The 15,150-nt window shown below is 38.5% G+C and overlaps 1 protein-coding gene across 2 annotated transcripts in view; it reads left to right on the forward strand.

The window, feature by feature from the left end:
• The window catches only part of nphp4 (nephronophthisis 4), a 202,952-nt gene that overhangs the window by 65,843 nt on the left and 121,959 nt on the right, over positions 1 to 15,150 (forward strand). For both annotated transcript variants that reach the window (XM_023264530.3, XM_035945560.2), the window contains 2 exons: positions 3,135 to 3,319; positions 7,826 to 7,961. In XM_023264530.3, the coding sequence (XP_023120298.2) occupies positions 3,135 to 3,319; positions 7,826 to 7,961 (321 nt within the window). The remainder of the gene's footprint in view (positions 1 to 3,134; positions 3,320 to 7,825; positions 7,962 to 15,150) is intronic.

Here is a 15,150-nt window from a genome sequence, read left to right on the forward strand (position 1 = left end):
TAGAGAGTCAGTCACTGAACATTTGTCAGTCAGCTGTGCATTAGCAGCAGCAGGTATGGAGTCACAGTGCTGAGTGTTGGTGACACATTGACTTGTTTTTTCAACATTCGTTAAGTAGCACCCACTGTACAGCATTTTTTTGTGTGCAAAAACAGCATAAAATAGCATACCATGCATACAATGATGTTAATATACTTACAGTTTTTATAATTTGGGTCTTATTTTTAGAATTTTAGCGATTACTTGTATCCTTTATAATAACGCTGCAGTCAAGAAAATAATTGCCGAGTTCAAGGAATAGAAACTTGCAGTCAGACAACCAGACAAATGCGAAACAGGCCCATGCATTACCCAGATTGTCAAAACCACTTAATTTTTAATTAAGAAAGCGAGTCAAACCCCAGAAGTTGATTTTAATCCAACAGCCAATGACAAAATATATAAGTATAGTAGGATAGACATGGTAGTTGCTTTACAGTTTAGCTGGATTTTCACGACCAAATAAATTAGGCTAAACTGATGATTTGTTCACAAGTCCTGTCTGAATGTGTCAGTGCTTCATTTTCTTGCTGAGCCACAGCACCATGCTGATAGATCTCAGCAGGATTTGTGTGCAACATGAAGTGTGACAGCTGCACAGTGGCGTAGTGGTTAGCACTTTCGCCTTGCAGCAAGAAGATCCCTGGTTCGCGTCCCGGCTTTCCCGGGATCTTTCTGCATGGAGTTTGCATGTTCTCCCTGTGCATGCGTGGGTTTTCTCCGGGTACTCCGGCTTCCTCCCACAGTCCAAAAATATGCTGAGGTTAATTGATTACTCTAAATTGCCCGTAGGTGTGAATGTGTGAGTGCTTGTTTGTCTATATATGTAGCCCTGCGACAGACTGGTGACCTGTCTAGGGTGTCCCCTGCCTTCGCCCGAGTCAGCTGGGATAGGCTCCAGCCCCCCCCCGCGACCCTAGTGAGGATTAAGCGGTGTATAGATAATGGATGGATGGATAAAGTGTGACATGGTTTAATCATCATTACCACTGTTGGTCATGCAATACAGAAGATTTCATTGCCAAAACCATTTAACTATATATTATAAAATCATCTTTGTCAAGAAGAACATGATGCAAACATGACTGAGAGATTGTCCCCTTTTAAAGTTTCTCTGGGGAATTTTTTGGCAAGCATTTCCTGTTGCAACCCAGCAGAAATACCACAAAAACAGCATTTATATGTAGTCATGTTTTGGCCCCTTGATAGTTGTTACTCAAAACATTTCATGACTGTTGGTTTTATTCTGCGGACTGTGAAACCAGAATAATGAGTGAAAAGTTTCTAAAATATTAGAGTTGAGGGAAAATGCAGGGTGATAAATTGGTGGGTGTATTGTCTATGAGTGTTCTCTTTTACATTATACATAATACGGAGGTTAATGATTAACAGTTAATTGATTAATTGCCATTAATGATTTATTCAATTTAAAATGTGTTAACCGAGAAGACAGAAGACAAAGGACATGCATAATGTATTGTAGATTAGCTGTAGTACCTGGTTGTAGCACCAGGTGGAGCCTCTTACTGGTCAATGCTATAGTGACCCAAGGAGATGACCACTTGGAATACAGGCAATTCTGAGTTGGCAAGCAGAGAGCATTATGGGAGTTTAGCTAGCAACAGACCATTTTAAGAAGTACTACTGATGCCTAATGGCCTTTGGCTAGAACTAAGACCAGCTGAATTTTACTAGGACAGTCTTTCTTTAGTTCAAGGGCTTTTCTGCTTTGGCTACTAATGTCAGATGGCTGCTGATTCAACATCAATATCAGCAAATGGGACAATATTCTATGTAATTAGATTATGTTATTGATTAATCAGCAATTAACTGGTAATGCGGCGGACTAAGATGAAGAAAATGTTGAAAAAATGCATTCCTAACTCATAGTCAATGCAAAGAATACTTCAAATCTACAGGTCTGCCGGCAGCTTTGCTGGATGCAGCATGCTCACTATGTTGATGTTTAGCAAATGTACACCAGCTAGCCACAGCATTAAAACCACTGGCAGGTGAAGTGAATCATTTATCTCTTTACAATGCGGTGTTCTACTGAGAAGCTTTTGGTCTTGTCATGCATGTGGATATACCACCAACCTAAGCATTGTTGCAGGTGAAGCATTCTAACATTTGCTGAACGCATACCAAGGTACAGCTGAGGTTGATGGGAATGTCATTGGTTTTGTTTGTATTTCATTTTAATCAAAGCCAGCAAAATCTTTTTGGAACTGCTTCCAAACAGATTGAGAAGATCAAATATTGTTTCATTGTTTGTACCATTATATGTCTTTTAGATTTTAGTTGTTTTTTAACGGAATATTTTGAGATATCAGACAAATAAACAATCAAAAGGATAAAAAGCATATTCCGTTTGCAGGCATATGGAACTGCTGAACATGTTTGGCCAAAAACATGGACATTATTATGCTGTTATAACAGCCTCTATCCTTCTGGGAGGCACCAGATTGTGGAACCTGGCTAAAGGGATATGTTCCCATTCAGCTACAGGAGCATCACTGATATTGGCTACAGTGGACAGTTAGTGTTCCAGTTCATCCTAGATGTGTTGGATGAGGCTGAGGTTAGTGCTCTAAACAGTCAAGTTCTTTCACACCAAATTGAGTAAGCCATTTATGGACCTGGCATTGTACACAGAAGAATTATTATGTTAAAACAGACAAAAGCATTCCTTCAAACTGCAAATACCAAGTATCTAGAACAACACTGTTGTATAATATGGAGACATATCCTGTAGCTTTTGTCTTTACGTAGCATTTTGACATCTGACAGCAGTAAAAAAAAAAAAACATACTAAATGCCTTTTTTTTGCCTGAAATTTAATGCGTTTCCTTAAAGTAATGTAAAATGTCCAAGAAGGAAAGCATTTAAAATTGTATATTATTATACTTTTGACCTTTTCGACCATACTATGAAGGTATAGAATGAATGTAACAGTATGTTAAGGTTAAGATTTTTCTTGAGGCTAGACTTAAAACCAATGAAAATGTACCTTGATCAAAAGTGCACAAACTCATGTTGTCTACAAATGTATTATCTGTTTGTGTGGTAACTCCAATTTTCTAACTGATTCTCAGAAACAACCAGGGCCAGATGATGCTCCCAGAACAGTTGCCATTCAAGAAAGAAGGCTCCATGTTGGTGTCCACAATGGCTGGTGTTTCCTCGATAAGCCCCAAGTGGTGGTGCTAGAGCCTGTAGCCTCAGCGTTGAGAGGACGCACAGGCAGCGCCTCCAAACAGAGCACCCTGGTCAAGGACAGGTGAGCAGAGTGCACACATATATATGTCTACAATGGAGCTGTAACTGTAGACTTCAGGGCCAGGTGGAATAAAGTCTACTTTCAGACAAAACCCACAGATGTGCAAAAATGTTTACAGAATTTTCAGGACTACTTATTTTTATGGTTTTTCATCAGCCTCTCCAGGCACTGGTACTTTTGTTTATAGGCAAGTGAAAGAAAATTTGTCTAGTAAAGACAGCAAAACTGTACTTTTGAAAAAAAAATGTTTGGTATGAATTTCATGTATTATATTTGTTATGAGACGCTCTCATTCTTCCTTGGTTTTCATTTGCGTCAAATTTACTTCTTCTACAGATCTTATGTGTTTGTGCGTAGTGCCTACTTTATAGAATAATGTCATTTTCTATTGTTGTATTATTATTTTAGAAGTATTCTTTCTTTCTTTCTTTCTTTCTTTCTTTCTTTCTTTTAGCTGTATAAGGACAAATGCCACCTAAGGTAACCATGTGTGGCCAATACCTCATATGCTTCATAAGGTCATATGAAAATATCAAAAATGCACAAAAAACACATATTTCCAAAATAGTACTTGCATACAGACAATGTGGCATTTTCACACAACCACTTCCCTTGAACTTGCTAAGTAGCAAATGGTTTCATATATATAATATTCAAACATCATAACCTCTTTTCACCTTTACTGATGCAGGTATTCAATTTTTCATTTTATTTTCATACAACAAATATATTATGTTCATGTTTTGCATGTGACTTTGTAAACTGTCCGTTGACCTTGCTCAAAGAACAAAAGCTGTACGCCTGATAAGGCCTCCCATGCATTAACCCACCATGAGCCTCATAATTTACACGCTGTACCATGCCATACCAGTTTGTACCCTCATAAAACAGCCTCACAGTATATTCCAATGTATGTTAGTACTCCATAACCAATCAAGGAGATATGACTCCTGCTGCCTTTGCCGCTGGGTTTTATTCAGACACCATGAGACTCAGTGCTAACCTTGTCAAAGTGGATATGGCGTTCTAAGGTCATCAGCATCAGCCTCAGTTTGTGGGATGCAGCTGAAGAGGTACCACAGCTGGAAACTGAACTTCAGGTGATGTTGAGTGAGTCAGGATTAGGACCACGCCTTGATTTTGTTAATGGCTCTGTGCCAGGTTTAAAAAAAAAAAAGACACACCAACTGTCTCCAAATACCCCACTGCAACCTATTAAAAATCACTATAATTATTTCTTAAGATGAATGTTGTGGCTTAACAAACCTCTGACCAGTTCACGTAAACAGCAGGCAACAGTTTCAGTTAATGAGTTGGGTAGGTGCATCAGTGAACCATTGACTATGAGTGCTTGTGGGGTTTTTACATAGGTGTGTCATTCCTCCCACTAGAGCATTTTGTTCCTGCAGACTCTACCACCTTGCTGCCACACTTTCCAACCGCAAAACATCATGCAGAATGCCACCAGAAGTCATTTAGGAATAATAGGTCTGCACCCAAATCCAAATGTGAATTTTGTCAAGTCGGGTTCTGTCGTTCACTAAGATGTTTTGAAAATTTGTATTCCTTTTTTTGGATACCATATAATGTTGCTCTGCCATATAAATTTGTCAGAATAAGAAGCCTGACAGCACACAGCTTTCTATTAACATAAAGCTGTTTCAGCCCATTTAAAAAATATTTTAAAAAATCACTTAAAACAATATATTTCTTAAAAGTTTAAACTAAATTCACAGCACTGCCTGCTGTAAAAATAAGATATGTAAAATAACTTACATCTCTCTTCTCTATGCAGTTTATCTGTTTTCAAGTCATTTTCCATGTCTATTGTTGTTGAAAGATATGCAAATTGTTGCTAAGAGAGTTTACATGTAGCGTTTTTGGGGTTCTTCAAAAGTTCAAAAAGCTGCCACACTTTAAGCATCTTCGTCAGAGTGTGTCATCAGAGAGCCCCACATATTACTTTCTAGTCCACCCAGAGGAAATCTATCACAAATATGCAGTTAATTGCCATCTACATAATCTGTGTGCATGTGCACTATCGCCCTGCAGCGTGGTCACTGCTGGGCCATCTGCAAAGGGACATCTGTGGACCTTCGTTGACTTGGGCAAGTGATGAAATTGATCTCATTTGGATTCTAGCAGACCCTTGCATGCTTGTAGATGTGCTGAGTATAACACTGACATGAAAGAAACTGGCAGTGTGTAGTCAGAGTATGGCCCTAGCCAAATCTCTATCCTAAGGTGTAAGGGCTAAAATGCTATTAGAGAGCGGGAATAGGACACACCATCTAGACAGCGCATGTTGCTTGCAAACAGCTTATCACTCCTTGTCTGTAGCTTTGCAGCATTTGTAGATTTTAGCATATTAACAAAAGTCAGGCATGCTATGACGATCTGTAAATCCCATGTGGACATTTGACTGAAAATACAAACAACTCTACAAATGTGCAGTAAATAACCACAACAGAGCAACCAGATGCCGTCACTGGCAGATAGAAATGCATTTTCTCCCTACACCGTGCTTGGTTTGTATACATTTTGTGGGGGGCAGGACAACCATGTTTAGATGTCACTAATTCCACAATGAACAGCAGACAAATCCATCAGAAACTTCTGCAGATATGTGGAGTCACAGAAAGTCCCTGACATGCCTGATGATTGGAAAGTAGAAAAGCCCAAAGCCCTTAGCTGAAGAGTGCCTCTAAGTTGGTGACAGCTGAGCCTGGGATTGGGCCTATCACTCCACCTCAGGACTAGGTTCTCCCATCAATTAGCCACAAGTGCAGTGCACATTGTCATGTGAATAAATAAATGTTTGACCCAAAGCATCTGAATCAACTTCAGGATCTTCGATTTCGAATCATCAACTTTTGAGGGACCAGCCCTAAAGAATATCTGTGATGCAAGCTATGTTTTTTTCTTTCAGTTTCACAATAACAGTGCAGTGTAGTGAAGAAGAGTTTGAGATTTTGGGATGTACTGGCTGCTGTAACAAAAATAATGAGGTTCAGTATGTTAGAGTTGATAAATATGATATTTATGAATCCATATTGTGAAGTCTGAATTTTGATTCTCCTCTGCACTCTAAATTTGTCTTATCTTGATGATACCCACTGTGAGGGGTCTGAAGAAATGTGTTTGTGTTGACAGTACTGTCTGCATAATCCCTAATTGGTTGAAAATATAATGGTGTGCACACCCACGCTGTCGGTGGACAAAAATGGCAGAAGCCACTGCATACTCTGAGTGTGTTTCATGACATTTCTCCACACCTTTCTGTCAACGCGAGCACTTTTATTTAAGCTGTGCCTGCCAGGATGATTAGGTTAGATCATTTGTACAGCTTTATGAAATAACCATGCACAGGATCTTTCAGCTAAGAATCAAATGAATCTATAAAATAAATCCATCCATCCATTATCTATACACCGCTTAATCCTCACTAGGGTCGCGGGGGGGGGGGGGGGGGGGGGGGGGGGGGGGGGCTGTGAGTCTATCCCAGCTGACTCAGGTGAAGGCAAGGGACACCCTAGACAGGTCACCAGTCTGTCACAGGGCTACATACAGAGACAAACAATCACTCTCACATTCACACCTACGGCCAATTTAGAATGATCAATTAACCTCAGCATATTTTTGGACTGTGGGAGGAAGCCGGAGTACCTGGAGAAAACCCACGCATGCACAGGGAGAACATGCAAACTCCATGCAGAAAGATCCCGGGAAAGCCGGGACGCGAACCAGGGACCTTCTTGCTGCAAGGTGAAAGTGCTAACCACTACACCACTGTGCAGCCCCTCTATAAAATAAATGTAAAAGTAAAATAAAAACAAAAATGCCACAAAAGAAAAAAGCCATAAAGCTCAACAGACAACACAAAGATATTGTGGTGGCTACTTCAAATCTGACATTACTAAATGCAGTTATTATGTAGATGATTGTATGGGTGTCCTCAGAGCATGGGAAGGTGTGCGCAAACGTGCAAGTGATGAGCACATTAACACACTAACCAACCATCGGTGCTCGACTACTGTATTACATGAATAACCATCATCATCAGTAGCCTGACCTAAGATGTTTTACACTTTTCAGTGTTTTTGGAAGAATAAACTGCTTGTTGTTTAGTATGATAATACTAATAATAATCATGATGTTGGTCTTTTAAATGCTGCTAGTGGAAGCTGACAATCTGTCTTGCTTGTGTTATGCCTGGTGGTTTCAGACGGTAGAGAAAGTGAAAAAAAAGTCTCCAGAGAGTCCATGAAGAGAAAGAAAAAAAGGCATTCGGCCCCAACTCATGACATGAATTGGTACTTGCCAGGGAGCATTTAGCAAGCGACTGTAAATCTTCCAACACATTGATTTTGTTTCCTTCTAATGGAAAATACAAATACATTTAAAGAAATAATGGGATGCTGTACATTTTAATGAAGCATTGTCATTTCTTCAGTAATGGCCTCACATCCTCCTCTATGTGTGTTTGTCTCTTTGCTCTCTCTTCAGCTCAGCATCATCGTCCCTCCCTCAGATGCTGGGCCTTCGCAGCAGCCTGGAGCTCAGGCTGACCAATCACCAGGCTTTGGCAGTTGTCTTTCAGCTAGAGTATGTCTTCTCTGCTCCAATAGGCCGCGAGACTATGGTAAGTAAGATACACAAACAGCTATACAGTTTACACTGAGTCTTCAGCCTTGAACTTTGTTAATCTACAAGTTGGAGCCTGTCATAGAATCAGCCTCTTGATGAACTGAGCAGCAACCAGAATTTCCACTTTGTACAAAGTTCTTAACTACACTTAAAAGATTCAATGCTTAAACAAGTCAATTTCCTAAGGAGCATTGTCTTTCTTCCTCTGCCTCCATCTCTACAGTGAAAATCATTCTCCCACATGTAAACAGCAGTGTGCACAGATGAATATGCCAGTGATTAGGTTATATCATACATCATATATTCACAGTACATATTTTTACATTCATGTTTTTTCCTATTGTTTGTGTTGCTGTGATGGCTTACTGTGGCTGTTTGCTTGTTTTTCTCTCTATTTGGACTGGAACCGAGCTACCATGCCGTGCCAAAGCAATTACCACCAACACCGTTGCATGACAATAACAATAAACTATCAAAGTATCATTAGCATTAACCTAGGAGACTCAGCCCATCACTCTTAGCTGTGCTGGCGTTTCAGGCAATGGAAGTTCACCACTTCTCTTCTTTCTGGCTCAAGTAACAAAGGGGAAGTAGCCAGTAAATTCAAACTCATGGCTTTAAAGTGTTGCCTAGGTGATGGGTTGTTTCACTGACGGTGTATTCTATGGGCGTTACGCACTTTGTTTCTTAAAAAAAATTTTCACATCACTAAAATGCAGCTTGTATGAGGAGGACTTTCCAGGGCTCTTAAAAGACTTTCTGAGAAATATGGGAATTTAAGCTTTCTGACAGTTGTTTTTTTTTGATGCACTGCAAAATGTTCTACTATTGATTTGTTTTGCTCCACTTACTGTTTCACCATTTCATGTATATGCACATGAGACTTACAGTAAAGAAATGTTGGATCTACTCTATAAATAATATCTATCAGTTTTTTTAAAAAACTTCCTAATACTGATATCTGTGTTAGAGTGGAAAAAAATCAAGCAGCATAAATATACAGTCAGAGAAGAGTCTGGGTAGTTTAACTGAAAATGTATTAAAGTTCCTCTCCAGTCATTGATTAATCACATAGAAACTATATTCTGTGTGTGAAAGTTGATAGATAGATAGATAGATAGATAGATAGATAGATAGATAGATAGATATAGATAGATAGATAGATAGATAGATAGATAGATAGATAGATAGATAGTTTTTACTGCTTATTTCACTCATGTTGTGTCTTCTAGCACACGATATGAACATGTTTACAAGGTAAATAACTTGACTTTCATTGGGATTGATGAAGAATACAGTTGCAGTGTAGTACCTGAGATACACTACCTGGAATCAAACTTTATTTTCCCAGTACCTCACACTAAGGAACATAAATATGCATTTCAGCAAAATCAGTTCTGTGGTCATCTAAAAAGAAATGCAAGCTTTTTAAAAAGTAGTTTATTGTTTACTGTTGTGTCAGCACAAGCAGCCATAAAGCCTACATAAAGTATTCCAAAAACTAACAAATTTATGATTTAAATTCAGAAATATCTAAGCAGATATTCAACTTCAGTTCTCAGTTCTTGACAGTTTTTATTACTCAGCGTTGCAGACATATTTTAGTTAGTTCTAAAAAAACATTGAGATTCAATGACCAGTTCTTATTAGAGTCTCTTTGTTTCAGACATATGATCTTTCAATTTCACTCTGTCTGCACACAATTATAGAATGAAGACATAGTCTCTTTACTTTGCAGCTGTCTGTGATGTATTTCTGTATTTAATATATTGGGCCACTTGCCCATTAGAAGAGTTTGTCAGTGAAATTAGCAAATATTTGGCTTCAATAAAAAAAAAATCAACATTGGTCAGTCACTGTGGTTGAATGTGTATTATTACTAAGATAAGCACTGAGTTTAAGTTACACAATGTTGAAGAACATCACATTATTTTATAGGAATCCCATTGATAGAATACTGTCTGAGACATAATTTATTTTGAGTTTTTCTGTTAATGGCCTTTGAGAGACACAATTCTTTTGTAATCATTGCTGCTGTGACTGACAAAATCTAAAGTCCTGTCTTACATTTGTTCTCTGTGTATATGACTTACACTTCTTATAGTCATATCTTACAGACCCACGCAGTCAACATTTTCCCAAGGAACTAAGTTCCAAGTTCAAACCCTACCATTTAACCCTTGCTTATAGCTTGGACAACCACAGAAACACTGTAGTAATTATGTGTGTGGGTGTAACTTCAACACTTAATGTATGCCAAGGCAGGACTCTTTCCGTGTTACTGTGTGTTGTACCTTATACAAGCAGGGGTCACCAGATCACCAATTAAAAGCAATAGAAAAACAACTAGCCCCTCAGTAATTAGAACAACTTGGTACATTTGCAGTTAGTTCACCCATTCTTACCTCTGCAACCACTTGACAGGCAATAAGTCTATTGTGAATGGACAGTCTCACCCCCTCTCCCTCTCTCCCCCTTTGCCATGGATGAGAGTGATCATTCCATGGACTTGTTGACACATTATGGGCATTTACAGCAACTTTTTGTTCTTATTCTGGCACATGGAACATATGACAACTCCTGCGAAGGAAATCTCAGAAGTGCTTAAAATTTCCGTTAATACTGTATTTTGTAATTTGACAAAGCAAAATAGATTTAGACTGAGAGTCTACAGTTACGCTAGTTACTCTTTAGGCAATTAGAATTGCTTGAAGTGTAAAATAAGAATTAATTCAGCAACAAAATACTGAATAACTTAAAATTTGGGTATATTGATGCCACTAGACGATAAACCATAGGATCAGCAAAATCGTTCCACTCCATCCTGATGTTTGTCAAAAAAAATTATTGGAGTCCATCAAATTTCTGTTGTCTGCTTATCTGCATTGAGACCAATTATTTCAGTTGTGTGGAAATGAACTTTAAGTATATACTTATAAGAACATATATAAAAATGATACGGCCACACAAAGAGGATGGAATGGATTTCTTAAAAACATTGACAACAGTTTAAACTCTGGGCCAAATGTGCTGCATACACATTTCTATGAAATTTATTGGGAACATTTATACTTCCAATGGAATTCTTGCCCTTGTTGAACAAACTTTACTCAAGCTCAGGCATTCTAATAAACCTGATAGGACCATCAAATTGTCATCTACATCATCCCAGAATAGCATGGGAGTGTGACACTAAAAAGATCTTCCACCACACTCTGCTTCACCACCTTCACCTTGTATGGCGTGAATATTTGCATGTTTAATGAGGTGAGGGATACTAAACGAGTAGAGTCATTTTTTGTCTCTGTGTGGGAGACAAAATGTGTTTGTGTGTGTGTGTTTGTATTCTGGTGTGTGCATGTTTTATTTGTGAGTATTAATCCAGAGGCTGATGTGTCTTGGGTGTTGAGTGATAAGGATTTGATACAAGCTGCCTCCTGAAGAAATCTCACCCAGCCACCTACTGCATCTCGAAAAGGGCTCCCATTTTATCAGCTGACCGCTACAACTTCATGCTCTGTATCTTTGGCTACCGAAGAAGAGTGTGATGGGACAGTATTTGTGTCCCTGCACTGTGTCACAGCTGTCAGAGATATGATGCTTTTGAGGTGTTGTAGCTGTATTGAGCTAAGGTGTGCCTTCAGGGCAGGCAGCTGTGCACTGTCAACAAGGCTTCACACCACTTGACACCACTTGGGAACTACAAATCTGAATGTTCATGTCTGATTGCTGCCAACAACCTCTTCTAAGACTTTGTAAGCCCTTGAACAACTCTGGTGGTACCTAAACCAGCAAAAGTCAATCAACTTGCTTTTATGTGGACATTTTCTAACCACAACTCATACTTAGTTACTCGTCTTGAAAAACCTTTGATCTTGGCGTATATTTTCATGCTATTCAGTATGGCTATTTTAATTAACATCTGCATACTTGCGCCTTGAGTCTTATGTGCAATTATGATATTTAGGATAGCACTACAGTTGTATATGCACAGGTTTATTTGGACCAAAACCCTTGAACATATTCTGAAATGACCAAATGACAAAATTGATGAACATGGTTTGATGTCTAAACAGGTATAGCTTAAGTTGCTGAAAATTGTTGAAGTGTGAGTGTGACCTGAGTTATTGGAAAAAGGAAAAATTGCATATTAAAGGAGGTTTGAAACTTGAAAAGAGTTATATACAATAGTAAGGGTAACTACAGTGTACAGCAGAAGTGTGTTCAACTTTGTGCAGTTTCACTTAAATGTCAAATGATTTAAAACTGTATCACTTGTCAATATTTGCATTGTTTTGAAGTAGAAAAGTATTTCCTCTTCTGAACAATCAAAATATTTCTGGAAGACTATTTTGTATGTATAGACTCAATCTAGAAAGTTGAGATCGCTGACACACAAGTTAGAAAACCTGTGATCAGTAAAACAAAATTAAGAGTGCCTGTGCTTTCTAGTTAGCCTTGTTGACTTGATGATACAGATTATGGACTGTTTACGCAGTCAGGCTCAGGCAAGCAGACAGGCAGGTGCTTTAAACCTGGCACAAAAGTTATCATTGGAAACTGGAGTTTCTGTGACAGCTCAGATAATGTAAGGAACATTCTGTATTGTCAGCTTTTATGAAAATGGCATGCAAGACAAAAAGCCTTGCTCAGTCTGTGGCAAGAAAGTACAAGAATACACTTTCCTAAAGAACAGGAAAAGAACAATGGTGAATCAATATTGGGAGTACATTCTCAGGTGAGATCAATCCAAGATACATCTACTTGACTCAGATGCTTGAACCTTGCCAGGACTAGCACAGTGAATGCATACTCCTGACAGTGAAGCACTTATGTGGGTGTGTGATGATGTGTTGGGGAGATGACATTTAAAGATGATGCCATGAATGTCTGTGGATAAGATGACTCCCAGTCTACAGAAGCTTGGCAGGAAAAGGAATATTCCAGCATGATACAGTCCAAAACACACGGTCCCACAAGAGTTTCTGAAGAAGAAGAAAAAAAATGCAATGACCAGGCCAAATATGTTCCTAACTTGAAAGCATTAGGACACTTCAGGGGTATTTTAAAGAGGAAGACAGATCAACAAAAACTCTCCAGCAAACATCAGCTTGAAAAAAATGTCTTTGAAGAATGGAAGATTGTCTCTCCAGAAACATGTGCAAAACTGGTCCCATGCCGGGAAGGATTGAGTCTATCATCAAAAGTACAGTTGCATATATGACGTATAGAAAAATAAAAGAGTTGAATCTTAATGAAGAGTGTGTTAGCTTTTGTTGCATTGAGTTCATACTCTGGGGCCTATGTTTATAATATATCTAATCTGTTAGTTTTGTGAGAAAATATTATACTTTACAACTTGGAAGTGATGAAATGACTGACACAACTTTGAATAATTTGACATTTAATATTGCACAGGGCTGTACTCATTTCTGCTGTATATAAAACACAATATATGTATTGTTTACACAGTATTTGATAGATAATAAAAGTGAAAAAAATGTAATGAAATACAGTAAGATATATTAATACAGAATTTGAAAATGAAAATAGTTTCAAGTAGTGTAGACATGATGCATGAAGTGACACAGGGATGGTATTCAATAGAACAGAAAATGTTGTATTTTGCAGAAAAACCTCAGAGGGTTTAATAATATTAGTACAAATCACTTTTTTGTGCAGTCTTCTGATAATGGACATAAACAAATGCCTGTAACATTCCTTATTATGAGTGTGGATTTATCCATGAGTAACACCTTCATACTGCTATTGAATCTCGTGCAATGGGGTGTTAAAGCTGTTTCCTGTCGTTTTACATGTTCCTCTACCATTGACTGTATAGACTAACACTAGATGGTGCTGTGTAGTGCAACATAAGGAAGCATCCTCTGTTATAGGGCTGTGTTTCCATGGCAGGAACATTCCACTCTGTCTTGCTGTTGTTCTTTTCTCTGATTAAATAAAATGATGTCCTTTGATGTATTCTGATGGGGCTAAGGTGGGTGAAAAGAGTAAAACAATTTTGTTTGAAATCCCTTCTCTCTCAAAACATTACCGCTGCAATACAGAGGCAATCACCCGGTGCTCTGAGACGCTTACATGTCTTGTGTTAAAAGCCAGTCTACATCTCAGTGTAAGACAAAGAACAAGGATGGCCTCCTTTTTGCAAAAATTGCATTGCCCTCATTGCCTGTGGTTATGAAGAAAGAAAATCATGCAGTGTCGTCATTTGCCATCTTTGGTATTTTTGATTTTTAGTTATGATTGGGTTGCTTTTTCTGCCTTTTCTCTTAGTGGCACATGCTCTCTCTCTCTCTCTCTCTCTCTCTCTCTCTCTCTCTCTCTCTCTCTCTCTCTCTCTCTCTCTGAGCATTTGAGCAGACTTTTTCATGCTCCTTAGCAGCAGTCAGAGGGATGGAGATAACAATTTAAATGAAGGAAGCTGGGGAGAGAGGAGGAACTAGGAATTTGTCTGATAGGCTGTTCTCAGAGGGTGTCTGGGGTCGACGAACTTCAAATGCTCAACTTTTTTTGCAGTTACATACAACATGTCCACTTCCTGCCTCTGCCTTCCTCTTTCTCATTTTCCCATCCACTGTCTTCCTATTTCATTTATTTGTCTTATAACCCTTTCTCATCAAGGGCTTCATTGTGTTGCCCAGCACACCTCTCAATACTTATGCCTTGATAGGCTGCCCACAGAGGAACTCTGTCCTTCCATGTCCATTCCAGCACACTTTTCCACATCACTCTGTGGCCTATTGAGGTAGAAACCTGAAGAAGCTGTGACAGAAAAAGAAAGGCAGGGTGAAAGCAATTCCCTCTGTCTTTTACCATTTTATTATTGTAATTGCCTATTTATGCACTTTATTGTTTTGTAGTATGAAACATGCTATTAATCGGGCATTATAATACAATGTAGTTATTATAATACCATGTAGTGACTATATTGACCGATACACATGTAGTCTGAGAGATTTAAGAACACTGCATATAAATGTGCTATCTTTGATACTACTTCATTTTTAAAATGTGTTGACTGTCTCTGCTTAAAATGTGTAGGGTCTTCACCTTACTATGTGAATTGCCATAGGATAACACATGTTGTGAAGTGCCAATATATAAATGAAACAGAAAATGTACAATTTTTTCAATGTAAACACACTGTATTTCTTGCTTACCTT

The sequence above is a fragment of the Amphiprion ocellaris genome, chromosome 8 (assembly GCF_022539595.1).
Source record: "Amphiprion ocellaris isolate individual 3 ecotype Okinawa chromosome 8, ASM2253959v1, whole genome shotgun sequence".
Classification (NCBI taxonomy): Eukaryota; Metazoa; Chordata; class Actinopteri; family Pomacentridae; genus Amphiprion; species Amphiprion ocellaris.